At 41.0% G+C, this 27,788-nt stretch overlaps 1 protein-coding gene across 1 annotated transcript in view; it reads left to right on the top strand.

Annotated features, from left to right (window-relative positions):
- The window catches only part of LOC126187388 (autophagy-related protein 2 homolog A), a 495,539-nt gene that overhangs the window by 79,068 nt on the left and 388,683 nt on the right, over positions 1-27,788 (top strand). The window contains exon 6 of the mRNA XM_049928440.1: positions 9,270-9,598. Coding sequence (XP_049784397.1) covers positions 9,270-9,598 — 329 coding nt within the window. The remainder of the gene's footprint in view (positions 1-9,269; positions 9,599-27,788) is intronic.

Below are 27,788 nucleotides of genomic sequence, written 5' to 3'. Positions count from 1 at the left end.
AAGGAACGGCAAACCTATATTTCTAGCATTTGTAGGTTAGAGAAAACTTTTGACAATGCTGACTGGAATATTTTCTTGGAAATTATGAAGGGAACAGGGGTGAAATACAGGTAGGGAAAGGCTATTTACAACTTGTACAGATACCAGATGGCAGTTATAAGAACCAAAGGGCACGAAAGGGAAGCAGTGGCTGAGAAGGGGGTGAGACAAGGCTGTAGCCTGTCCCCAAAGTTATTTAGTTTGTACATAGAGCAAGCAGTAAAGGAAAGCAAAGAAAAATTTGGAGTAGGAATTAAGGTTCAAGGAGAAGAAATAAAAGCTTTAAGGCTTGCTGCCGATGTAATTCTGTCAGAGACAGTAAAGGACTGGAAGAGCAGTTGAATGGAATGGACAGTGTCTTGAAAGGAGGATATAAGATGAACATCAACAAAATCAGAATAAGGGTAATGGAATGTAGTTGAATTACATCAGGTGATGCAGAGGAAAATAGATTAAGAAATGAGACACTTAAAGTAGTATATGAGTTTTGCTATTTGGACAGCATAATAACTGATGATGGCTGAAATAGAGAGGATGTAAAATGTAGACTGACAATGGCAAGATAGGCATTTCTTAAATTTGTTAACATCAAATATAGACTTAAGTTTTAGAAAGTCATTTCTCAAGCTAATTGTCTGGAATGTAGCCATGTATGGAAGTGAAACATGGTCGATAAACAGTTTAGACAGGAAGAGAACAGAAGCTTTTGAAATGTGGTGTTACAGAAGAATGCTGAAGATTGGATGGGTAGATCACATTACTAATGAAGAGGTACTAAACAAAATTGGGGAGAAAAGAAATTTGTGGCATAACCTGACCAGAAGAAGGGATCAGTTGATAGGACACTTTCTGAGACATCAAAGGATCACCAGTTTAATATCGGAGGGAAGTGAGCATGGTAAAATAACAGAGGGAGACCAAGAGATGAGTACAGTAAGCAGATTCAGAAGGATGTAGGCTGCAGCAGTTACAGTGAGATGAAAGGACTTGCACAGGATAGAGCAGCATGGAGAGATGCTTCAAACCAGTCTTCGGACTGAAGACCACAACACACCGAGTTCAGTCGATAGACGTGCGCCTTCATTAATGGCTTTTATATTATTTGTTCAAGCTTCAGTTATTGTTGTGTTTAGTGTGGCAGTCTACTTGTGTCGTACCTAAGTTGTAGTTTTATTTGCAACCTATGACTGAAAAACGCATTGCTGTGCTATGGCATTTAAGTTGCACATGATTCCATACGGTAAAAAGCATGGAAATAGGGCTGCAGAAAGGCATTTTGAGCTACCTCCAACTGAAAAAATGATAAGAACTTGGCAGAATCAGGAACATGATTTAAAGAAAGCACCTCGCAATAAACATAATCTGAGGAGTGGAATTGGAACCCTTAAATAGACAAAAATTTAAGGAGAAATCAATACTTCTATTTTAGAGAACACACAAGTGGGAATTTCAGTTTCTACAAAAAATTCATCAAGAGAAAACGATATCCACTAACAAAGGGATTGCTGACTTTAACTGGATCAACATTATGAAGTTCAGAATTTATGAAGAGGTATTAGCTTTGTATGTAGATGAAGACAAAGATATTACAGAAGATGGCAGCTGAGTACAGAGAACAAATTGTTGAATTTCATCAATTTGTCATTAACACAAGAAAAAGAGAAAACTTTGAACTTTCACAAATTGAAAACATGGAAGAGACTCCACTAATCTTTGATGTGCCTTCTAACAGCACTGTGGATTCCATGAGCACCAAAAGGATTTTTGCCAAAACCTCAGGCAGTACAGAGTCGTTTTAGCTTGCTGTTCTGATGGGACAAAATTGCCACCACTTTTGATTTTTAGAAGAAAGGTGCTTCCTAAGGAATAATTGGCAAAAGGAGTATTCATTCATGTATGCAATGAAGGCTGGCTGGATGGAGAGGGAATGAGGTTTTGGATAGATAAGATGTGGACTAGGCCACCTGGAGACGGAATGTATTGAAGACTCAGTTAGCTGTAATTCTAGAAGAGCTTCAACCATTAAATGTATGTATCAACAAACCATTTAAGGGGCTTAATAAAGGGAACTGAATGGATGGGTGCGGTCTACAGATTTTGAAACTACACTGTCATGAAGGAGCAACACATCTAGCATTTCTCAAGTTTGTGAGTGGATCAAAGCTTCATAGGTCTCTATAAAAACCGAAACAGTGATAAGATTGTTTAAGAAGTGTGGAATTAGTAGTGCACTGGATCCTCTGTATCCAGAGGATAATTTGTTGTATGAGGATTCATATTCTGTCATGGCAGCTTCAAGTATTCTTTCTTTAGCTCTGTGGATGAATTTTGCAGATTTGAAATTGATCACTTTTACTTATTTAAATGGCCTAGATGTATGATGTACATACATCAAAAAATGTTTTGCATCACCACGGTTCCGATAACTCCTGAAGATAGACGTTGACTATGGATATTGTATCACTGACACAGTCCCTTTGACTGTTCAGAGATGTCACTAAACCTGCCCAAAGATGTAAACAACCATGCATGAGAAGTGCCTATTAGACGGAGAGGGGTCCGACAGCCAATCAGTTCCAGTCATTTTACCAGGAAGAAGGTACACGGTTCGTGTTGTCTGTAGTTCAACCATGCCTAGACAGTCAATACTGAGGTTCAGTTGTATCTGCATTGTTACTTTGTGCCAGAAAGGGCTCTCAACAAGGGAAGTGTCCAGGTGTCTTGGAGTGAACCAAAGCGAAGTTGTTTGGATATGGAGGAGATACAGAGAAACTGGAACTTTTGATGACATGCCTTGCTCAGGCTGCCCAAGGGCTACTACTGCACTGGATGACTGCTACCTACGGATTGTGGCTTGGAGTAACCCTGACAGCAATGCCACCATGTTGAGTAATGCTTTTTGTGAAGCCACAGGACGTTGTGTTGTGACTCAAATTGTACGCAATATGCTGCCTGATACACAACTTCACTCCCCATGTCCATGATGAGGTCCATCTGTGCAACCACGACACCATGCAGTGTAGTACCGATTTGCCCAGCTGCATGCCAAATGGACAGGATTGGCATCACATTCTCTTCATCAGAGAGTGTAGCACATGCCTTCAACCAGACAATTGTCGGAGATGTGTTTGGAGGTCAGGCTGAACGCCTTAGATGCACTGCCCAGCGAGGCAACAAGGTGAGGGTTTCCTGCTGTTTGGGGAGGGGGGGGGGGTCATTATGTGGTGTCGACTTACGCCACTGGTGGTCATGGAAGGCACCGTAACAGCTGTACAATACGTGAATGCCATCCTCCGACCGATAGTGAAACTATACCGGCAGCATATTGGCCGGACATTCGTCTTCATGGACGACGATTCGTGCCCCCATCATGCACATCTTGTGAATGACTTTCTTCAGGATAGCGACATTGTTTGATTAGAGTGGCCAGCATGTTCTCCAGACATGAATCCTATTTAACATGCCTGGGATAGATTGAAAAGGGCTGTTTATGGACAACGTGACCCACCAACCCCTCCAAGGGATCTACGCCGAATCACCGTTGAGGAGTGGGACAATCTGGACCAACAGTGCCTTGATGAACTTGTGGATAGCATGCCATGACGAATACAGGCATGCATCAGTGCAAGAGGACGTGCTACTGGGTATTTAAGAGGTACTGGTGTGTACAGCGATCTGAACCACCACCTCTGGAGGTCTCGCTGTGTGGTGGTATGACATACAATGTATGGTTTTCATGAGCAATAAAAAGGGCGGAAATGATGTTTATGTTGATCTCTATTCCAATTTTCTGTACAGGTTCCAGAACTCTCAGAACCAAGGTGATACAAAATTTTTTTATGTGTATACATGTACATGTGTGTTATTATTGTTTGACAGTAGATGTATTAAGTGAGAATGTTTTCTCTAAAAAAGATCTTAAAAAGTGGGGTGCATCTTTTATGCTAATGCAGGTTATACATTGGAAAATACAGTACTTTCAGCAACATCATTGATTGAAGATCGTCATAGTCCAGCAGAAAAGTAACACCTAAATAGTGATATCTGTTAGTGCAAATGGGGATTGCACATTCATGAGATTGTGCCAATAACATCTGCAGTTAGCATGATAAAGTGCTTAAGCTGCAGGAACATAACAAGGACCAGATGTTTCACCTGCTTCTGCAACAGCAACAAGTGACCCTTCCATCACAGTGTTGCATCCACCAACATTTCTGAAAGTTTTTACCCTTCTCCACGAAGCATGATGAAAATGCAATCTAAAATACAAGTAAACCAACAATTTTTTTAAAGAATTGAATTCCTGTCTGTAAAACAACTTCAAATTTATAACTACTTTACAGATTAATTAATGTTTTAAATATTTTATTAAGCATGTAAGTGATAAAAAGTTTAGAAAAGGTTTGAAATTATGCTTAAAGTGTGTTGGACTTCACTAAGTGCTCTCGTAATCAAATACTGGATGAACAAAGTCTGTGTGTTCGTGTGGTGTCAGTTACACTGCCCCCATATGCACACACGGTTTCTAACTATAGTACTTGTCTTATTGTGTTAAACATTTAACATAATATTATATCTCTTAATTACGACACTATTTTTTTTTTTTTTTTTTAAATTCGGTCAGTAATTCAGGGAATATTGAAAATAAGATTCTTGTTGCCCTTGGATGCTGTTGATAGGCAACCTGTAACTGTTTTAGGTTTCTGGCTAGTTGCTTAGTAACCCAGACATGTAAAATTTTTCAAAAGGAAGTTGTATACTTTAGGCAGGTGCCCAGTATTTTACCAGCAGAATAACACTTGACAATTACTTTCTTCCATGATATACTAACATACTGAATTCCAAACATATTTAAGAAAAATTAAGGATCACACAGTAATTATTTCCCGTTCTGGTGAAATTTCACCATTCTTGAACCTGTTATGCTGGAAAGAAACAAAGCTTGAATTGGCCGTGCATTTCAAGCACTCCAAAGATATTTGTGTACTACCTACACCTAATGTGATTTTGAACATTTCCCAGCATAATGAGTATTCCTTAAGATTTCAGGTTGGGACCTGGTGGACATCAACATCTTCCCATGATATTTCATCTAACAACATTTCAGCCATCTTCATATGGAAAACCCACCTCCTCTTCTTCTTCTTCCACTTCTTCTTCTTCTTCCACTTCTTCTTCTTCTACTTCTACCTGAAACATAGATGCTTATCCAGGTTGTCCTCAGAGTTCCTTCCAATGCCATTTACCAGTTTCAATGAGTTGATGGAAAGGTGGGAGAATTACATGCGTAAGTTCTATCTGCACTGCCAGGTAAGGTGTATCATTGATTCAGTTGACAAGGCTGCCTTGTTGTTGTCTAGCAGTGTAGGTTTATACAATGTTGTCCAAAATTTGAAGCCCTCCGCTGAGCCCAAGAAAATTCCCCTTGATGAGCTTTGTCGGTTGCTTGCACAATAGTTTGGACATGAAACCCATGTGGTGGCAGTGTGGTTGCAGTTTAACCAACACTACAAGCGCCTCGGGCAGTCGTGTATGCCCTAGATTTCCAATTTGCTGGGCCTCTCATGCAAGTGTCATTTTCAGTGTCCAAAATGTTCTACCTCTTATGCGGACTCGCTAATTCGGGATGTGATTATAAGATTATCTCCTGATCACGAGGTTCAGTCTGTGGCCTTGTCTGACCCTTCTGATAGTTGGCAGGAGGGTCAATTGGGTGCATTTGGTAAACAACCTCCAGTGTCACGCAGGATATCCCAGATGGCCTTGCTTCCTGCTGAGTCACTATGTGTTGCCGACATTTTATTTTCTGGTGCAGTGGTGTTACAGTACAGCCCCTCCTCGCCTGTGCTGAGCTTGGTGAGTTCACGCTGCTCCCAGCATTGTAATTCCCACGAGTGCGTTTTTCGGGTCCTCGATTTTGTTCCTCTTCTGCACGTTGGGCGAGCTGGCGGTCCTTTTCCGATTTTTATTTGTTGCGTGTTCACCATGACTGCTCACACACACCAGGAATGTGTGGGGTATGCCAGCTGATTGACCATTTACAACTATTTGATGTGCCTCAATTTAGTCATCGTATGCCCCTGTGTTTTCATTGGACTCTGGGGCTGTCTCCGATGCCCCATAAATATTTTGCTGATGTTAGTAGTGGATGGGCAGCTGGTCAAATTTCAGGTGACATGGGAGAGATGGTTAGCTTTGTTAACTTAGATAAGTATAGGCTGTTGGGCTGTCTGGAGCTGCAATGGCCTCTCCATCAGGTTGTGTTATATAGTAAACAGCACATTCCTTTGTGGGGGCAGTTCTTCTTGTCCACGCGTTGCAAGAGGTGGAATGGCAACTTACCCTTCACTGTTGACCCAAAATATCTTTGGGCTCAATGCTTTTTCTGTTCTTGGCTGCCATATCATTGACAAAGTGCATTTTGTGTATCAGTGTGTTCCATTTCATAATTTTGGACTCCTTGCAGCACTCCCACAGCCTGCTGTATCCACCTTTATACCATGTTTTTAAAGCAAAAACTCTTTCTTCATTAGAAAACACCTTCAAAGCAGGTTAGAATCAAGAATAAACAATGTGAGAGAAGTTCGATTTAATAGTAGTAAGCTCTGGTGTTTGTATCAGTAATTATCTGAAAAAAATATAGCAATGAACTCTGGTGTTTCAAACTATAATTATCACAAAGATGCAGGATTACCTTAATGTTTTCAGTGGGTAGTGACTTTTGACCCACCCTGTATTTTGAAATACAGCACTCTCAGTTAGTATGTCTGCTAATGGTTCTACAGTAAATGTTGCTCTACCTCTGATATTAACTCCCGGTATCTTATCAGCAACCCATTGAATATTTATTAGGTACTCCCTTTATAATTTGAACAATATTATGAAAACAATAGATTGCTACTCACCATAAAGATGACATGTTGAGTTTCAGACAGGCACACTGAAAAGACTGTTACACACTGAGTTTTCAGCCAAACCCTTCTTCAAAAAGAAAAGAAAACACACATACATTCTAACAAGCAAGTAGAGTGCAATTGTGGTCGCAGCCGCCAGTGTGTGCTGTCATGTGTGTGTAAGGTGTACAGGGTGCAGCACTTAAATCCGGACAAATGAAACTTTTTAAAAGCACATTTATTAAAATATAATACAAATGAAAATAAAAATTGTTTTGCATATAAATAGTGGCATCTTTTGAGAGTTAACATCACATGATGTAACACCCTTCAGCTGAAATGAAATGACCAGCTCCAATCTTGTCCTGAAGCAATTGCATGCACTTTTTAAACCAGTGCTGTCCATTTTTGTGAATACTGCTTCGATAGCAGGGAATTGAGATGCAACATTAGGGTGCCTTAACGTATTGGTAGCTCTTTCAACTATGCTCCAAACAACCCCCCCCCCCCCCCCCCCCCCCCTGCCCTGCCCCATTTTTTATTTTTTTTAAAGTATATGTTGGTATCTTTTGAGGTAAGTAAGAAATTCAGATCTTTATCCCTTTTGTGATCCACTTGACTGTTTTTGTACAGATGTGAGTGTAACTTTTCCTTGGAAAAAGTTATTTGAAGAAAAAAAAGGGTAAATGTGGTCATAAACTTATTATATTTGTCATTGGTATCATTATAGTTGTATATATCATTCCAATTTTCCCCCTTCAGGAGAAAAGAAATGTTCCACATTTTCGGTAGTGAAATTGAGTACATTGTATGTTATTCTATGAAGTTGTGAGACTCCTGCAACATTCATCGTTTGAATTTGAGCATAGTGATCACTAAAACCTGTGTGTACTACATCCGTGTTATAGACATAGTTGGATGAGTATGAACATATGAACTGATCTTCCCTGTATGATGCGGACATGGGGTCTTCCAGATTGTAAAACAGTTGCATTGACAGCAGTTTGCTTGAACTGCTGCAACATACACACCACACTAGATTGGGCTCTGCCAACTTTTGTTGCTATTGTCCTACTATAATAGTACTCCTGATGCAGGGCTACAATTGCTCCACACTTTTCAATTCCAATATCATGCTTCTGTCACATTATGAAGTAACATGGTATGAACCTAATCATTTATACAAACACACTGCTACATGCACATAATGTACTGTAAACTAATATGAACTGATTACTACCCAGACAGCTGAAGGAAAGAGGCCTGTTTGAGTGGAACCATCTTAGGTAAAGGTATGTCAGTGTTGTTGTGGATACTATCAGCACCCCTGTATGCGAACAACCAGTCAAATACATAACATAACTTACTTTACTGGTTGTACTTGTTTTATTATCAATACAGGAATATGATAGAATATTCAAAATGGAAACCCTGTCTTAACCACAAATCCTTAGTTGGGATAGGTGATGGAAAACTTTTGATTGGTAGTGTATATTTTTCTTTTACTTCCTTAATCCTAGTTTTTGCTCCAACACTGAAGGCCTAATTGTCAGTGAGGCACTAAGCCCTAATATTCCTTTTCTTCATATTCCATATATTACACCCTGCTACATAAATTCTTGTGTATGTTGCTGACTTGTTGTGACTCTCAAACTGAAATGATCTCATTTTCATTGAACTGGGTGCTGAATTCTCTTCCATACTGCTGTACATAGAAGCAACTACAGTCACTGCATTTTACTATGTGTACACCTGCTTGTTTATATTAAAATCTATTTAGCACTTCTGTAGATATTACTAACAACAAAAAAGAATGAAGTTTGGTGTGCAACAGCTGGAACATTTAATTATTGCTCAAGGAATATTTTTAACTTTTCTGAAGTACAACATGAATTTAATTATTAACAAATTTATTTGTCACATAAAAAAGGCAGCTTGTCCACAGTCTCTGAAATACTTTATGATGTCTTTAAAAAATTTAAAAATACTAAATGTAGGCACATAGTTACATACTCGTGTTTTTTAATATATTTTATTTGCAGTTGTACTGTGCAAAGAGCAACAAACTTATGTTTAAAATTGTATATCTGATGTTAATAGTTTGATGCTTGTATTTTATGTACGTTTTATGGTATTAACTATAGATGGCTTATGAAAGGGCAGAAAAAACATTTTCTACAATACTTGTAAGACTTCTGAGAAAAATTTGCACTTCAGAAATTATTTTGAATACCTTTTTGAATTTCAAATTAATTAAATCTATATGTTCACTTAATCACACGAGATATAATTTATGTTTCTTTAAATGTACTTTTATCCAGTTTTTGTGTTCTTCAGAATTCAGATTACAATTTTGGAACAGCCCCTGTTACACCATCATCATCATCTCCAGTGTCACCCCTGCAAACAGTTCCACCAGCTGTTGCTGCAGATGACCACACTCAGCACAGAAATCTGTCTGTGGAACCTGATCCAGTACTTTTTGCTAAACTGGCAGGGCGCCAAGAGTTGCGTGTCAAACTTAAGCAAGCAGAAGGAGTACCTGGACCAAAAGTTGATCTGGAACTGACTCTTGGTTCATTGTCTTTATTTATATCTCCAAGGCAATTCCATGTACTTCTGGAGCTGTTGCATGGTCTGTCCACACCTGATCTTGAAGACACCAGGTAATGTCAATATGTTAATGCTATGTTTCTTGCTTTTAACAGTTTATGAATGATATTGCATTTATAATAATTATTTCATATGTGCCATAAATTGTGGCCTTAGATTTATTGAGACAGCTTTTAAGAGTCTTATGTACCGACACCTGTAGTCACAAGTGGTAACATTGAATACCTCAAGGAAATGTGATATTCTTAAGTCATTTTCTATAGTACCTAGTGATTCATGAAATGCTTAGAATTATTTTGTAACAAGAGAGTAATCAATTTTTCACAATATGATGTAATTGGATATATAAAAAATGTCATCCAGAACCATGGGTGCGGGGAGACTTACAGGATGGGATGAAAAAGTAATACTGATTGTTGGGTTCCAACTGCACAGTTCAGAAAAGCTGGTGATGGTGGGAAGTTTCCAAGTGGTGCAATGGCACAAGCTGTGAGGCAGTCATTAAAGTGAAGCACATCATGTTGTATAACATGTTCAGTAACTGGGTTGTCCTGCTGTCTCTTGGGCACAATTTGGCAGTGGACATTCATACAGACAGAGAGCATATTAGTTGTCATTTGCACATGGAATGCCTCTCCAAATTTGTGAAGGATCTCACTCAGGCCTTCACAGACCAAAATTACCCTCCCAATCTTGTCCAGGAACAGACCTTCCATGCCTTGTCTCACCAGTCACTTATCATCCCCCACATACCTACTGTCCAACCACAAAGCAGCACCACTCTCATGACTCGGTACCATCGAAGACTGGAGCAAAGTAATCACATTCTCTGCCAGAGTTTTTGACTATCTCTCCTCGTACTCTGAAATGAGAATATCCTCCCCACTGTCCCCTCCAACCCTCCCACAGTGTATTCTGCCACCTACTCAATCTACACAATAACATTTTCTGTTCCTGCTCCACCACTTCTCCAACCCGTTGTCTTGTGGCTCATATCCCTTCTCTAGATCCAGACGCAAGACCTGTTCCGAACATTCTTTCAATTATTACCTGTTCTGGTCCTGTCACTGGCATCTCCTGCCCCACCAAAGGCATTGCCACATGTGAAAGTGGCCATTTGGTTACCAACTTAGCTGCTGCATCCTACCTGGGTATGACAGCTGTCTGTCCACATGAATGGCCACCGACAAACAGTGGCCAAGAGACGGCTGCACCACCCATTTGCTGAACACGCTTCCAACATAATGTGCTTCACTTTAATGACTACTTTACAGCTTGTGCCATCAAAATTCTTCCCACCAACACCAACTTTTCTGTATTGCTCAGGTGGGAACTCTCCTTACAACATATCATTCATTCTTGTAACCCCTCTGGCCTAACTTCAGTAGTGTCTCTGGAAATCTATTGAGACAGTGGGACAGCAGCTGGATGAGAAGTACTTGAATAATGAAGATTAAAAACAACAGCTATATTGTAATCCAATGTCATTTATTCAAAACAAGCAACTAGTTTCAACACTGAGAAGCATCACCTCCTAGCCCTGGATATGGAAAAATACGTAGTGTGATAGTAAAGTAGGAGAGAACTGACAACAAAAATCACAGCTTGTAACTAAAGCGGGGATAACTCGCATCACAAAATTATGTAATAATAAAATGCTGTTGTTATCCATACAAAACAAAGTTTAGCACCTAATTTATATTGCTTAATCCATTTTTTTAATTTAATTTAATTTTTTTGTTCCTTTTTTATATATAGTAATTACATACTACAGTGTCATAATGTACCTGAGAGAAACCCACGTGCACAATGAATTACACCAGTAAAGCAACTGAAGCCACATATTTCCCTAATCGGAACACTTGCGAATATAGGATATACCAATAAATCCAATAATGAAACAAAACAATCTAGTAACATAAAACCAGATGGCTGGAGTAAACAAATGCAACAAAGACCTAATGAACAAACATTCACTGGATAATGCAAACCTGCTGAAATAATAACTCTACATAAACAATGTAAGTCACATATTAAAATCTAGTGCACAAATAGTGTTGAAGTCATGAAAAACTATAAACACTAGTTCCATTGGTATTACTATAAGCAGCCCACCCACATCCCTAAGGTCCATGGCCACGCTAGTATAGCAAATGTGTAACTTGTGTAAGTAAAAGGCCTAAATGCAATATCTCCAAAGTAACAATGAAATAAAGTCACCAATGTTTCTACTAATTCCAGGAAATGTACTGAACATAAGTGTTGTCAGCTGTAGCAACATCTGCCATCAGTATGTTCTTGCAGGATTAAAAGTAACATGCATCATACATATTGACAAACAATTGCTGAAGAACATCTCATATCATCTATTTATACGCAACAACAGCGTACAAAGTAACCTAGAAGAAGTCAATAAAATCAAAAGCCACATATGTATAAAATATATGTACAGGACCATGAACTTGGAAACATCCATATGGAAATCCAATGAAGTGAAACCAAGAAACTCAAACATATTAACATACAGGAGCAAACAATGAACTTTGTAGAGTCCATAAGAAGGGGAACACAGGCAATAACTTACACATACATGATAAACACCGAGTACATCCTTTCATGACGTCGTTAACCTAGAAAAATATGGTGGCCTCCATCTCATACCTAGTCGCAATCTACAGGAAGTGATAGTAGATGAAATGCATAATTCAGACCAAATTGTGTGCCCAAAAGGAACTTTGTACAGAGAAACTCATTGCTGAACCCAGTTACTAATGAACCAGACTCAATCATACATTTGAAACAGAAGTGGCAGTTGAAGTCATTCATTACATAGCATAACATCAACTGTTATAAAGTCACTATTGAAGGCTGCACAAGCACACACAAAGTAGTAAAAGGACAAACTAATAAATGAAACAAATTATGCACTCACACACCTTAAAAGTGGGAAGTGGTTGTAAAATATCCAGACCAAATGGTCTAAACAACCGTTCTGATACTGAACACTGGGAAACTTGTGTGTAACAGGCCCCATAACCATAACCTACAAATGGCCTCAGTAGCCACTTGGAAATAACCACAGCCACTGTACATATATTAACCACCAAAATGAACATTTTTGGACAAGTATCACAGAAAACCCTAAAAACATAAAAACTGTAGAAAACTCTAAAAACTAAATACATATCTGCACCAAGAGAGGCATGTCATAGGAATTCTATGTAGTTGCTTAAAAATGCAGAATAACAAAACATTTTAATGTCTGCAAAGCAACAAGTGGTGTACACATAATTAACTGAAGCAGTAACACAAAAGTACATCCAAAAATAATAGGCCAGCACCACAGGTCATGACTTAGTTCAGTGAAAGAAACCAGGAAGCCATTTGTGCCACACACAACATCCGCGACTCTGGAAACACCCAGCTGCCACAAGCAAAAACATAGTAGTCACTGCTACTGGGACAACTATAAAATACAGTAGAAGTGACAGCTGTAGATGTAAGGCTAAATAGTGCAAAGAAGCACATTAGTAACCATAATGCCCAAAAAACCACTGTCATGTAAGCCAAACTGTTAAAGTTAATAAAACAAAGGATTCTACATGATCATTGCCAGTGCACCACTACTGCAGGAGCAATATATGTGACCTTCTCTTTAACAAGATAATAGGAACAGGGAAATCACTGTTTTCATACTACCAAGTTGTTCATGCAGCACCACCAATGATCAACAATAAGTGGTGGCAAAAACTACAGCTCTGATACCCCTTAGAAACCAAGGATAGGAAGTGGCATCCAATGAATGTTTGTTCATTGGGCCTTTGTTGTATTTGCTTACTCTGGTTGTTTGGTACTATGTCATTAGGCTGTTTCATTTTATTATTGGTATATCCCGTATTCACAGGTGTTCCTTTCAGAGATATATGCGACTTCAGTTGCTTTGCTGGTATAATTCATTGTATGTGTGGCTTTACCTCAGGTTCATTATGTCACTGGAGTATGATTATTGGGTTCAAAAGAAGGAAAAAAAAATAAGAAAAATAAGCAATATAAATTAGATACTGAATTTTGTTTTGTATAGGTAATGATAGTAAGATTTTTATGTAATTTTATGATGTGATTTATCCCCATTTTAGTCACAAACATGCGTCGAGAGCTGCATCAAATCAGTCTCTGGACTGAAGACCACAACAACAACAGTTACAAACTATGACTTTTGTTGTCAGTTTTCTCATACTATACTATCACACTATGTATGTTTCCATACATAGGGGTCTGAAAATGATGCTTTTCAGTGTCAGAAATGGTAGCATGTTTTGAGTAAATGACATTGGATTACAATAAAGCTGTTGGTTTCAATTATCATTATTAAAGTACTTAAATAGTCCCTGTTCTCCATCTGCCTATCCCCTTTTCTACTCCCACTCCCGTACTACAAATGCCTTCAATCCCACCAATGCACCTACATAGAGCTATCCCTCTACTTCTCTCCTCTCGTCTCCCTCCCTCCCTCCCTCCCTTCCCCCCACCCCTCCCCGCCCACCACCAAGCACAGCCTCCCACTGCTGCACCTAACAGTCCTACCCTGTCCTTATCACAACCCTGCATACTTCCACAGGCAGCACTAGCATTTTGCCCCACCCTGTCCTGCTATACCTCCCCCCACCCATCCCATAGCCCTTCCTTACCCCATCACCCCCACTATCTACCCCAACTAGATTGTTCCTCACACCAGACGCAGCTGGGCCTTAGGAGCTTCCCCCTCCCACTTGCTCCCCCCTCCCACTTGCTCCCCCCTCCCCTTCACCCCCCCCATATTCCCCCCTCCCCACACACACACACCTACCCCCTTCCTCGAGACAGTGGCAAAGTGTGTGTGGGGTTGCGTTTGCGTGAGTGTGTGTTTGTATGTTGTCAATTTCTGATGAAGACCTTGTTTGCTGAAAGCTCACTTTCTGACAGTCTCTTTTGCTGTGCCTGTCTGTGAATCAGCGTCTCTTTTATATGTTGAGTAGCAACTATCCTTTTCATAATATAAATTTATAATTGTCCTTGTTATTATGAAATACAGAGGAAATTATAGTTGCTTTGCAGAAACATCTTTGTGTTGGTCAGGTCAAAAGATGGATTTTATAGGTCTTTATCGAAAATAGATGACACACACACACACACACACACACACACACACACACACACACACAAACGCAGCTCACACACACCTCGGCACCTGGAGCCACACTGTGAGCAACAGCAGCTGTGCATGATGGGAGTGGCAACTGGTTGGGGGTAAGGAGGAGGCTGGGGCAGGAAGGGGGAGGGATAGCAGGGTGGGGTGGGGGGGTACGGTGAAGTGCTGTTGGGGAGCACTCAAGGATGAGGTGGAGAGATGATAGGGCAGCTACTCACCATGTAGCAGAGATGCTGAGTCGCAGATAGTCAGGAGGTGCAGTCAGGAGGTTAGACAGAGGGCAGGGGAAAGGTAGGTGGGGGGGGGGGGGGGGGGTTGTGGTAAAGGAGAGAAGTTAAAAGACTGGTTGTGCTGCTGGAATGAGGGCTGTGTGGTGCTGGAATGGAAACAGGGAAGGAGCTTAATAAGTGAGGACAATAACTAATGAGATTGAGGCCAGGAGGGTTATGGGAACATAGGATATATTGCGGGGAGAATTCCCACCTGTGCAGTTTAGAAAAGCTGGTGTTGGTGGGAAGGAAGGATCCATATGGCACAGGCTGTGAAGCAGTAATTCAAATGAAGGCTGTCATGTTGGGCAGCGTGCTTAGCAACAAGGTGGTCCACTTGTTTCTTGGCCACAGTTTGTCAGTGAACATTTGTGCGGACAGACAGCTTGTTGGTTGTCATGCCCACATGAAATGCAGCACAGTGATTGCAGCTTAGTTTGTAGATTACGTGGCTGGTTTCAGAGGTAGCCCTGCCTTTGTGGGATAGGTGATGTTTGTGAGCAGACTGGAGTAGGTGATGGTGTGATGGTGTATGGGACAGGTATTATATCTAGGTCATATTACAGGGATATGAGCCATGAGGTAAGGAGTTGGGAGCAGGGGTTGTGTAAGGATGGACGAGTATATTGTGTAGGTTCGGTGGGCGGTGGAATACCACTGTTTGAGGGGTGGGAAGGATAGTGGGCAGGAAATTTCCCATTTCAGGGCACAACGAGAAGTAGTTGAAACCCTGGCGGAAAATCTAATTCAGTTGCTCGAGTCCTGGGTGGTACTGAGCTACTATGGGAATGCTCCTCTGTGCCTAGACTGTGAGACTTTGGAGGTTGTGGGAGACTGGAAAGGTAAGGCACAGGAGATTTGTTTTTGTTCAAGGGTGGGAGGATAATTACAGTCTGTGAAATCCTCAGTGAGACCCTTGGTATATTTTGAGAGGGACCACTCGTCACAGCAGATGTGACAATCACGGATGGCTAAGCTGAATGGAAGTGACTTCTTGGTATGAAATGGGTGGCAGCTGTCAAAATAGAGGTATTGCATGTGGTTAGTAGGTTTGATATGGACAGAGGTGCAGATGTAGCCATCTTTTAGGTGGAGGTCAACATCCAGGAAGGTGGTTTGTTGGGTTGAATAGGACCTTGTGAATCAAATGGGGGAGAAGCTGTTGAGGTTCTGGAGGAATGTAGGTAGAGTGTCCTCACCCTCAATCCACACCGCAAAGATATCATCAATGAATCTGAAGCAGGTGAGGGGTTTTGGATGGTAGGTGTTCAGGAAGGATTCCTCTAGATGGTCCATGAATAGGTTGGCATAGGATGCTGCCATTCGGGTGCCCATTGCCCTACCCTGGATTTGTTTGTAGGCAATGCCCTGAAAGGAGAAGTAATTGTGGGTGAGGGTATAGTTTGTCATGGCAATTAGGAAGGCAGTTGTTGGTTTGGAATCCATCTGGCTTTGGAAAGGTAGTGTTCAACAGCAGTAAGGCCATCAGCATTAGGGATGTTAGTGTAAAGGGAGGTGTCATCAATAGTGGTGAGCAGGCACCGTGCGGTAAAAGGACAGGAACTGTGGAGAGTCGGTGGAGGAAATGGTTGGTACCATTAATACAGGAGGGTAGGTTGTGGGTAATCGAGTAGACACAGTTTGAAGACTATAGTGCAAAAGTTAGCACTATAATTAAATTGCAAATTAGGTGACACACTGTAGGATGTCCAAAACTTGTTGTAAATGGGCTCACAGGGGCTAAATTCGAGATATGATGGATACATAAATGTTTGAAAGGATCACTTCTTTAATTTTGAAAATTAATTGTTGTGGCTGGCTAGCAGGAATGTCTTGCATCATACACTATGCTGCAAATGGAAATGGCTACTTAGTATCAAAATTTAAAACATTATGGACAAAGCGACAAATGCTGTTTGGGCAGTCGTAGCTGAATGCAATGGGAGAACATTGCTTCAGTTGTTGTAGAGTCTCGCGACCTAATACACAGCACTGGAACACCACCAGCTCCTTACTTGGGCAGCTTGTGCAGTGGCATAGCATTTCATATCTCTTGTCGTGGGAGCCGTCATACGTCATGATCCAGCCCAGACTCTGCCCTCTCGCTATCATACATGGCCGTCGGCTTGACAGCTGAGCAGATATGTTCAAGCATGTGGTTGCTTACTGCCAGTTCGACGCAGTTTGCAGTGCATGGAGTAATACTTTAAAAGTTTTAAAACATTAAGTGGCCACGTGATAGGAAGCAAGAAAAGCTCCATGTATAACGGTCCATTGAAAATAAAAGCAAACAGATAGACTCTGCAGAAAGAGGGGCTACATGTTGTAAACTTAACAAAAAAAAATGTAACACTCAACAAAGCTGAATTATAAAATGTAACACTGCAGACGACCTTGCATAGCAAGGCAGACTTAATACATTCTTTCAGTTCTCAAGAAAGCTTCAAAATAGACAAAGCAAAGTCCTCGTAGAAAAAGAATATGAAAGGACATCCACATCATATCACTTTTAAGAGAAGTGGAGTATTGGCACCGATATTTTACAACGTGACTGAATAAAATACACTGCTTAAAGTAATAAAGTGACAAGGAACCTATACAGCTGTCAGAAGGACAATGAGAGATTCTTTTAACGAATTTGAAAGCGATATTTTATCTGCAGATTCTAAAAATAATCCCAAAAAATTTTGGTTGTACTTAAAATCTATGAACACTACAAATAATTCAATACGTTCTCTTGCTGACATTACGGGTAATGTAACTGATGATAAACAGAAGGCTGAAATTCTAAACCTAGCCTTCAAAAAATTGTTTACGGTAGAGGACTGCAGCACTATTCCGCCTTTCAATTATTGAGCAAACGAAAAGATGGCTCATATAGTCTTTAGTGTATCTGGGATTGTAAAACAGTTAAGACAGGAAGGCATCTGTCCCAGATGGTATCCCCGTAAGATTTTATGTTGACTATGCTACAAATATAGCACCATTCTTACCCATCATCTATCAGAGATCATTGGAACAGTGGAAAGTTCCACAGGACTGGAAGAAGGCCCAGGTCAAAGCAATTTATAAAAAGGGTAGAAAATCGGATGCACATAATTATCGGCCAATTTCACTGACATCGATTTGTTGTAGAATCATGGAACATATTTTGTGTTCAGACATAATGACCTTTCTAGACTCTGGGAAACTCATCTGCAGAAACCAGCACAGTTTTAGGAAACAGCGGTCTTGCGAAACACAGCTGGTCCTCTTTGTGCATGATATACAACAGGCTCTAGAAACCAGTTTCCAGGTTGATGCCATATTTCTCGACTTTCAAAAGGTATTCAAATCAGTTCTGCACTGTTGCTTGCTACAAAACGTGCGCGCTTACGGCCTATCCGATGACATATGTGGTTGGATAGAAAGTTTTCTAACAGACAGGGAGCAGTATGTCACCCTGAACAGGTTGACTTCAACAGAAACAAGTGTAACTTCAGGTGTGCCCCAGGGCAGCATAATAGGTCCTCTGCTTTTTACAAGTTACATGAACGATCTGGTTGATGGTGTTGACAGCGGCCTTAGACTGTTTGCTGATGATGCTGTAGTCTACAGGAAAGTAGTATCTCACGAAAGTTGTGACCAAATCACTGAGGATTTGCAGAAAATAAATGCGTGGTGTAATGATTGGCAGTTATCTCTCAATATTAGTAAGTGTAACCTACTGCGAATAACAAGGCAAAAATCCCCATTGATGTACGAGTACAAAATAAATGCTCAGTCTTTGGAAATAGCTTACAATACATTAGTTCATCCAGTCTTGGAGTATTGTTCGCCTGTGTGGGACCCTTACCGTTTGGATCTGTTTCAAGAGATTGAGAAGGTCCAAAGAAGAGTGGCAAGATTCATGACTGGTACATTTAGCCATTGTGAGAGCGTTACAAATCTAATGGAAATTTTGAAGTGGGACACTCCTGCAGATAGATGGCACGCTAAACAGAAGCGGCTGCTTACTAAATTCTGAAATCGATCTTCACCGAGGGTGTCGAGAATATATTATTACCACCAGCTTACAAATCGCACAATGATCACCATTCAAAGATAAGGGAAATAAGAGCTCGTTCTGAGGCATTCAGATAGTCGTTTTTCCCTCTCACAATCCGCAAGTGGAATGGGGGGGTGGGGGGGTGGGGGGTGGGGGGGGGAATATGACTTTGGTGCGAATTGTGCCCTCCGCCACACACCGATTGGTGGCTGGCTGAGTATATATGTAGATGTAGATACAGCTAATGAGTGAGGGTACCTTTTTGTAACACCTAAAAGCTTGGATTCTTATTGACGTATACTAATTTGTAGCCAGAGAAAAACTAAAACTTAGAACACTTGCAGTTCAGTTTCAGAACTACTTCGTAATTTTGATGCATTCTCTCAGAAGATAACAGATTTCAGCCTCATCAGGATAATTAATGTTTATGGTCACTTACAACCTATACACAACATAAAAGACAGCTAAATCAGTTCATTGACCTACATGACTTCTTACAGCTGGTTTCTCAACATTATCAGTTACTGACTGGGCACTGCTAAAAAAACAACTTCTAAAAATCTCCCATCAATAGCAAACAAAATATGGAAACCAGCTAGAAGTAGAGAAGAGTTAGAATGCACAGTGGCGGTTGCTTCTGTTGGGATACCCTAATTTGGATACTCACTCTGTGAGATAAGTTAAAATGCAACTTCTACTACTTGCACACTTTATTGTTGACATCAGTTATCTCCACATTATTGATTATTACCCTCTGCACCTCACCATATTTATCATCACTCTCTCTCATAGATTTCAGAACACATCATTATAACAACAAAAACAATAAATTTTTATAATGTAATGTAATTGGATGCATAAAATATTTACTTACCAAGCGGCAGCAGGAGAACGCACATATAAAAAAAGGTATTACATATGCAAGATTTCAGAGCCAGTGGCTCCTTATTCTGCTAAAAGAGTTGAAGGGGAAGGAAGACGGCTGAAGGAAAAGAGGAGTATAGGAAAAGGACAAGAGAAGTTTAGGAAAAGGGGTAGAGTTGGGAAAAGTCACCCAGAGCCCCGGTTCAGGGGAGACTTACTAGACAGGGTGAGAAGGAAGGAGGAGGTCTTTCTTTCTCATCCCATCCGGTAAGTCTCTCCTAACCCAGAGTTCTAGGTGGCTTTTCCAAACTCTACCCCTTTTCATAAACCTCCCCAGTCCTTTTCCTACATTCCTCTTCCTTTCCCTTCTACCCTTGTGCCAGAAGAAGGAGCCACTGGCTCTGAAAGCTTGCATACATATTGCCCTTTTTTATGTGTGATCTCCTGCCACCACTTTGTGAGTAAACGTTTTATCTGTCCAATTACAGATTACATCATTACTTTTACTTAATACCTGACTAACCTTGGCTGCCCTCTGTGGGCTAACAGCAGGGAATAGGGCACTTCTCCACATTAATTATCGTATTCTCTGTACACACCATATTCCCCACTAACTTTTCTCCCATTAGTCAATGCTTATCATCATCATATTAACTTATTACCACATTTGCTTCATGTGAAATGGTACATTATCAACAATTGTGTTGAATTGTAGTATTGTTAGGGATCTTCTCAAAAGGCAGAAATGGAGAGAATCATCAAAACATATAAGATGCAGTCCATTGTACGGTGCATGGCAGAGGCTACCCCCACACCACTGCCAGTCATTTCCTTTTCTGTTCCACTCGCAAATAGAACAAGGGAAAAGTGATTGTCTACATGCCTCTATAACAGCCCTTATTTCTCATATCTTATAACTGTGGTCCTTATGAGCAATCTATGTTGGAGGCAACAGAATCATTTTGCAGTCAGCTTCAGATGCCGGTTCTCTAAATTTTCTCAATAGTGTTCCTTGAAAAGAATGTTGCCTTCCCTCCAGGGATTTCCATTTAAGTTCGTGAAGCATCTCTGTAACATTTACATGTTGTTCGAACCTACCGGTAACACATCTAGCAGCCAGATAGGGTTGATAGAAGGAATAGAAGAGATAGAGAAGATCCAATGGAAAGCAGTGCGCTTTGTTACGGGATCAGTTAGTAATCGCGAAAGCGTTACAGAGATGATAGATAAACTCCAGTGGAAGACTCTGCAGGATAGACACTCAGTAGCTCAGTATGGGCTTTTGTCGAAGTTTCGAGAACATACCTTCACCGAGGAGTCAAGCAGTATATTGCTCCCTCCTACGTATATCTCGCGAAGAGTCCATGAGGATAAAATCAGAGAGATTAGAGCCCACACAGAGGCATACCGAAAATCCTTCTTTCCACGAACAATACGAGACTGGAATAGAAGGGAGAAATGATAGAGGTACCCTCCGCCACACACCGTCAGGTGACTTGCGGAGTATGGATGTAGATGTAGATGTAGATTGCTTCAATGTCCTCCTTTAATCTGACTTGGTATGGATCCCAAACACTTGAGCAACCAAGAATGGGTCACACTAGCATCCTTTATGCAGTTTCTTTTACAGATGAACAACACTTTTTTAAAATCTCTCAATAAACTGAAGTCGACCATTTTCCTTTTCTACTGCAATCGTCACATGCTCATTCCATTTCATATTGCTTTGCAATGTCCCCCCCCCCCCCCCCCCTCCCCGATATTTAAATGATGTGACTGTGTCAAGCAGGACACTACTAATGCTGTATCCGAACATTACAGGTTTATTTTTCCTACACATCTGCTTCAACTTACATTTTTCTACATTTAGAGCAAGCTGCCATTCATCACATCAACTAGAAATTTTGTCTAAGACATCTTGTATCCTACTACAGTCATTCAACTTCAACATCTTACCATACACAATAGTATTATCTTCAAACAACCGCAGATTGCTGCCCACCCTGTCTGCCAAATGATTTATATATAGAGATAATAATAGTGGTCCTGTCAAACCTCCCTGGGGCACTCCTCACAATACCGTTGTCTCTGATGAACACTAACTGTCATGGACAAAATACTAGGTTCTATAACTTTAAAATCTTCGAGCTACTCACATATCTGTGAATCTATTCCATATGCTCGCACCTTCTTTAACAGCCTACAGTGGGGCACCATGTCAAAAGGTTTCTGGAAATCTAGAAACATGGAATCTGCCTGTTGCCCTTCATCCAAAATTTTCAGTATGTCATTTGAGCAAAGGGCAAACTGAGTTTCACAAAGTGATCCTTTCTAAAACCATGCTGATTTGTGGACATAAGCTTCTCACTCTCAAGAAAATTTGTTACATTTGAACTGAGAATGTGGTCAAGGATTCTGCAGCAAACCAATGTTAGGGATATTGGTCTGTAATTTTGTGGGTCCATTCTTGCACTTTTTTCCTTTCACTTGGGGCTTTGTGCTGGACTAGAGATTCGCAATAAATGTAAGCTAAGTAAGGGGGCAACGCCGTAGAGATTTCTTTGAAAAGCTGAATTGGGATTTCATCCAGAGCTGGTGACTTATTTGTTTTCAACTTCTGGGGGTGCTTATTACTATGTTGTCCATACGGGAGTTTGTTTGGTGGTCCAGTGACGATATGTTTGTATGATTCTCCTACGTGAATGATTTCTTGAACTGAAATTTATAACTTTTGTTTTGCTATCTTCAACTGTCACATCAGACTGGTCAGCAAATTACTAGATGGTCAGCAAATGACTGGATGGAAGCCTTAGACCCACTTAACGATTTTGCATAGAACCAGTATTTTCTCGGTATGCGTGCCAGATCTGTTGCCGAGGTATTACAGACATAGTGGTTGTATGCTTCGTGCATAGGTCTTTTCACAGATGCACGAATCTCTACTAACCTTTGCTTTCTCTTTTGAACTGAGAGAACAACAGCCTCTGCTTCCTCAGCATTTTCCGAATCTTGCTATTAAACCTTGTTGGGTCATTTCCATTCTTAATCTACTTACTAGGTACATAATAGCATTTGTACATGACACTGAAACAAAGACTCACTCCCATCCATGTTTAAAGATTCAGTGTGCTGATGCTTGCAGAAGCCCTGCATATGTGATCTTGAGCTACAGTGGGTAGTAAAATCTTTGAGGCTCTCATGTCTGTGGTGCATGGTGCCCTAGGGACAGAAATCTTGCTCCCATCATTGGGAACTGTTGTTGATAGGTAAGATGAAAGAAGACAGAAAGAAATGTTACATGAAATCAAAATGGAAGAAAGTGCTCTGAACAGCTGGGATACTCTGAGGTTACCAAACATGTCCTGTTAGTCACAAGTCCCCAGAGATTAGTTGAAAACCGTACCAAAAAATCAAAAACTGTAATTTCATATACTACAAATAAACTCAAATATTTCCCTGAATAATTCTCTGTGTCTCCTTTGAAACAACTGCCTCAAACCATCATCATCATCATCATTTAAGACTGATTATGCCTTTCAGCGTTCAGTCTGGAGCATAGACCCCCTTATACAGTTCCTCCATGATCCCCTATTCAGTGCTAACATTGGTGCCTCTTCTGATGTTAAACCTATTACTTCAAAATCATTCTTAACCGAATCCAGGTACCTTCTCCTCGGTCTGCCCCGACTCCTCCTACCCTCTACTGCTGAATCCATGAGTCTCTTGGGTAACCTTGCTTCTCCCATGCGTGTAACATGACCCCACCATCTAAGCCTGTTCGCCCTGACTGCTACATCTATAGAGTTCATTCCCAGTTTTTCTTTGATTTCCTCATTGTGGACACCCTCCTGCCATTGTTCCCATCTACTAGTACCTGCAATCGTCCTAGCTACTTTCATATCCGTAACCTCAATCTTGTTGATAAGGTAACCTGAATCCACCCAGCTTTCATTCCCATACAACAAAGTTGGTCGAAAGATTGAACAGTGCACAGATAACTTAGTCTTGGTACTGACTTCCTTCTTGCAGAAGAGAGTAGATCGTAGCTGAGCGCTCACTGCATTAGCTTTGCTACACCTCGCTTCCAGTTCGTTCACTATGTTGCCATCCTGTGAAAATATGCATCCTAAGTACTTGAAACCGTCCACCTGTTCTAACTTTGTTCCTCGTATTTGGCACTCAATCCATTTATATTTCTTTCCCACTGACATTACTTTCGTTTTGGAGATGCTAATCTTCATACCATAGTCCTTACATTTCTGATCTAGCTCTGAAATATTACTTTGCAAACTTTCAATCGAATCTGCCATCACAACTAAGTCATCCGCATATGCAAGACTGCTTATTTTGTGTTCATATATCTTAATCTCACCCAGCCAGTCTATTGTTTTCAACATATGATCCATAAATAATATGAACAACAATGGAGACAGGTTGCAACCTTGTCTTACCCCTGAAACTACTCTGAACCATGAACTCAATTTACCGTCAACTCTAACTGCTGCCTGACTATCCATGTAAAGACCTTTAATTGTTTGCAAAAGTTTGCCTCCTATTCCATAATCTTGTAGAACAGACAATAACTTCCTCCTAGGAACCCGGTCATATGCCTTTTCTAGATCTATAAATCATAGATACAATTCCCTGTTCCACTCATAACACTTCTCCATTATTTGCCGTAAGCTAAAGATCTGGTCCTGACAACCTCTAAGAGGCCTAAACCCACACTGATTTTCATCCAATTGGTCCTCAACTAATACTCGCACTTTCCTTTCAACAATACCTGAGAAGATTTTACCCACAACGCTGATTAAAGAGATACCTCTGTAGTTGTTACAATCTTTTCTGCTCCATGTTTAAAGATTGGTGTGATTACTGCTTTTGCCCAGTCTGATGGAACCTGTCCCGAATCCCAGGCCATTTCAATTATCCTGTGTAGCCATTTAAGACCTGACATTCCACTGTATTTGATGAGTTCCGACTTAATTTCATCCACCCCAGCCGCTTTATTGCACTGCAGTCTATTGACCATTTTTTCCACTTCCTCAAATGTGATCCTATTTCCATCGTCATTCCTATCCCATTCTACCTCGAAATCTGAAACATTACTGATCGCATTTTCACCTACATTGAGCAACTCTTGAAAATATTCCCTCCATCTGCCCAAGGCATCCACAGGATTCACCAGCAGTTTTCCTGACCTGTCCAAAATACTTGTCATTTCCTTCTTACCTCCCTTTCGAAGACTGCTAATTACACTCCAGAATGGTTTTCCAGCAGCTTGACCCATAGTCTCCAACCTGTTTCCAAAGTCTTCCCACGAATTCTTCTTGGATGCTGCAATTATCTGTTTGGCTTTGTTTCTTTCTTCAACATAACTTTCTCTGTCTACCTGGGTTCTGGTATGTAGCCATTTTTGATACGCCTTCTTTTTCCTTTTACAGGCTGCCTTGACTGTATCATTCCACCAAGCTGTTTGCTTCATCCTACTTTTACACACTACTGTTCCAAGACATTCTTTAGCCACTTGTAGTACTGTGTCCCTGTACCTTATCCATTCCTTTTCCAATGACTGTAATTGACTACATTCAACTAACTGGTACCTTTCTGAGATCGCTGTTATGTACTTGTGCCTGATTTCCCTATCCTGAAGTTTCTCCACTCTGATCCTCCTACATATGGACCTGACCTCCTGCACTTTCGGCCTCACAATCCCAATTTCACTGCAGATTAAATAATGATCAGTGTCATCAAAGAATCCCCTGAATACACGTGTGTCCCTCACAACCTTCCTGAATTCCTGATCTGTTATTATATAGTCAATGACAGATCTGGTTCCCCTGCCTTCCCAAGTATACCGGTGAATGTTCTTATGTTTAAAAAAGGAGTTTGTGATTACTAAGCCCATACTGGCACAGAAATCCAAGAGTTGTTTCCCGTTCCTGTTGGCCTCCATATCCTCTCCAAATTTACCCATAACCTTTTCATACCCTTCTGTTCGATTTCCAATCCTGGCGTTAAAATCACCCATGAGCAGAACGCTGTCCTTGTCCTTTACTCTAACAACTACATCACTGAGTGCCTCATAAAAACTATCCATCTTATCTTGATCTGTCCCTTCACAATGCGAGTATACTGACACAATCCTAATTTTCTTTCTAGACACTGTCAAATCTATCCACATCAGTCGTTCGTTTACATACCTTATTGCAACTACGCTGGGTTCCATTTCTTTCCTGATGTAAAGCCCTACACCCCATTGTGCTATTCCTGCTTTGACTCCTGACAGGTAGACCTTGTATTCTCCCACTTCCTCTTCTTTCTCACTCCTTACCCGAATGTCACTAACAGCTAAAATGTCCAGCCCCATCTTACTCGCAACCTCTGCCAGCTCTACCTTCTTCCCAGAGTAGCCCCCATTGATATTAATAGCTCCCCATCTCATTACCATTTGTTTGCCAAGTCGTATCTTAGGAGTCCCTGGTTTGTCAGTTAGAGGTGGGACTCCGTCACCTCCAAAGGTCCGAGGCATTTTGCTCTGATTGTTGCCAGCATCATATTTAAAGTACCAGGGAAGCAGGTTGCTAGCCTTACTTGCCCCGAGTCCCATTGGGTTTTACCCCTAACGGCTGAGGGACTAACCGGTGGATTTGGTAGTCTTTGCCGTATGAGCACAAAGGTGACCACGACTCAGAATATGTCCAAGATGCCCAGCCTTATTCCAAAGTAACTGGTATCCCGACTGTCGGGACCACTTACTTGGCCACTCATACGTTGCCCGTGGTTCATGAACTAGGACATGACTACAGGAACCCACACCATGAACCACCTGCCTCAAACATTTGCTTAAAATCAAGGCGTTATAGGAATAAAGGGCTCACTTTGGCACATGATTAGATTACTGATTATTCCTTTGAGGAGCAATATTTCATTTTACTTTGGCTTAATAAAAAGTGACTTGAAATAGTAACGTTAATAAGAAAACATTTCCTAAGTAATCATTTAGCACTCTCAAAACTGAAGCTCCAGACAATGAATACAAGTTACTTTCAAAATTCTAAAACAACGAAGTCATCACATAGAAAAGTGCAGTATAACTACTGTCATTCACTGGTTGGTCAGTTGGTTGGTTTAGTTGTGTGAGGGGACCAAAAAGTGATGTCATTTGTCCCATCGGATTAGGGGTGGATGAGGAAGGAAGTCGGCTGTGCCCTTTTGGAGGAACCACTCTGGCATTTGCATGAACCAGTTTAGGGAAATCACAGAAAACCTAAGTCAGGATGGCCGTTTGCAGGTTTGAACCGTCGTCCTCCCAGATGCGAGTCTATTGCTCTAACCATTGTGCCACCTCGCTCAGTTTATTCACAGATAGTGTCCTTCCCACTGCTCCTTACACTGGCCAAGCATTTAAATGTTCTGCCTACAAAATTACGACTCTTAATGAATCTGAGCGAGCCTCTATCTAATGACTGTGTCACAAAACACTTCATGTAGTGAATCAAAATCCTTCTGCATCTGTATTCTAGTAGAATACTGGCCATTTAAACTACAATTTCCTGGTCTGAGAGTTCAAGGGTACTGTCCAGTTGAAGATCGTTGCAGCCCAGTGCAGTGCAGTGTGATGGGCTCTGTGTGGTGACCGGTGGCAGCACAACACGCATTTGACGGTGGGCGGCAGCAGCACGGCACACCTGGGCAGCGGGGACTGCAGGCGAGTGGCGCCCTCTGAGCACAGTGTGAATCTGGTGACAGCTGCTGTAACGGCACTGAGGCACGGTTTGGCCGCAGAGAGGTGGCACAGTGCCGGTCATTGTGGGGTATGCAGCTAGGCAGTGAACTGCTCAGCCACGGCAGTGATGCCAGCCACACGCTTACCCATTTGTGGGCAGTGTCAG

Source organism: Schistocerca cancellata, chromosome 5 (assembly GCF_023864275.1).
Source record: "Schistocerca cancellata isolate TAMUIC-IGC-003103 chromosome 5, iqSchCanc2.1, whole genome shotgun sequence".
Classification (NCBI taxonomy): Eukaryota; Metazoa; Arthropoda; class Insecta; order Orthoptera; family Acrididae; genus Schistocerca; species Schistocerca cancellata.
This window is presented reverse-complemented; position numbering and strand designations above follow the sequence as displayed.